Below are 436 nucleotides of genomic sequence, written 5' to 3'. Positions count from 1 at the left end.
TTTTTTTTATGAGATTCAACTTTATAATAATTACTTTTGTAGGAATAATTCAGAGGCCATGGTCATGAACCCACCAGAGGTCCCTAAACAAAAAGAAAAACAAGGTTTCTTTAGAGCCATAAAGAAGAAAAAGAAGAAGTCACAGCCGGTAAGAATGTCCTGTTCATTACTATTCATTCATTTACTCATTACATTTCCCGTTACTCTCAAAAATGGTATCGAAATGCAGTAAGAATATAGTAATGCCTTAGCCAGGAAACAAATAGTTGTAACTCGGCCGAATATTGTCCTATTGTAACAAACCACACATCAATGGAAAGCTTATTTGTGACCCTGGACCACAAAAGTCTTAAGTCGCTGGGGTGTATTTGTAGAAATATCCAAAAATAAATTTTTATGGGTCAAAATTATTGATTTTTCTTTTATGCCAAAAATC

At 33.5% G+C, this 436-nt stretch overlaps 1 protein-coding gene across 1 annotated transcript in view; it reads left to right on the top strand.

Annotated features, from left to right (window-relative positions):
- LOC107576008 (cyclin-dependent kinase-like 5) overlaps positions 1-436 on the top strand; it is a 56,286-nt gene that overhangs the window by 47,812 nt on the left and 8,038 nt on the right. The window contains exon 9 of the mRNA XM_016262296.1: positions 43-148. Coding sequence (XP_016117782.1) covers positions 43-148 — 106 coding nt within the window. The remainder of the gene's footprint in view (positions 1-42; positions 149-436) is intronic.

The sequence above is a fragment of the Sinocyclocheilus grahami genome, unplaced genomic scaffold (genome assembly GCF_001515645.1).
Source record: "Sinocyclocheilus grahami isolate Dianchi unplaced genomic scaffold, SAMN03320097.WGS_v1.1 scaffold3109.1, whole genome shotgun sequence".
Classification (NCBI taxonomy): Eukaryota; Metazoa; Chordata; class Actinopteri; order Cypriniformes; family Cyprinidae; genus Sinocyclocheilus; species Sinocyclocheilus grahami.
The sequence above is the reverse complement of the archived record's forward strand: the minus strand, read 5'-3'. Positions and strand labels throughout refer to the sequence as shown.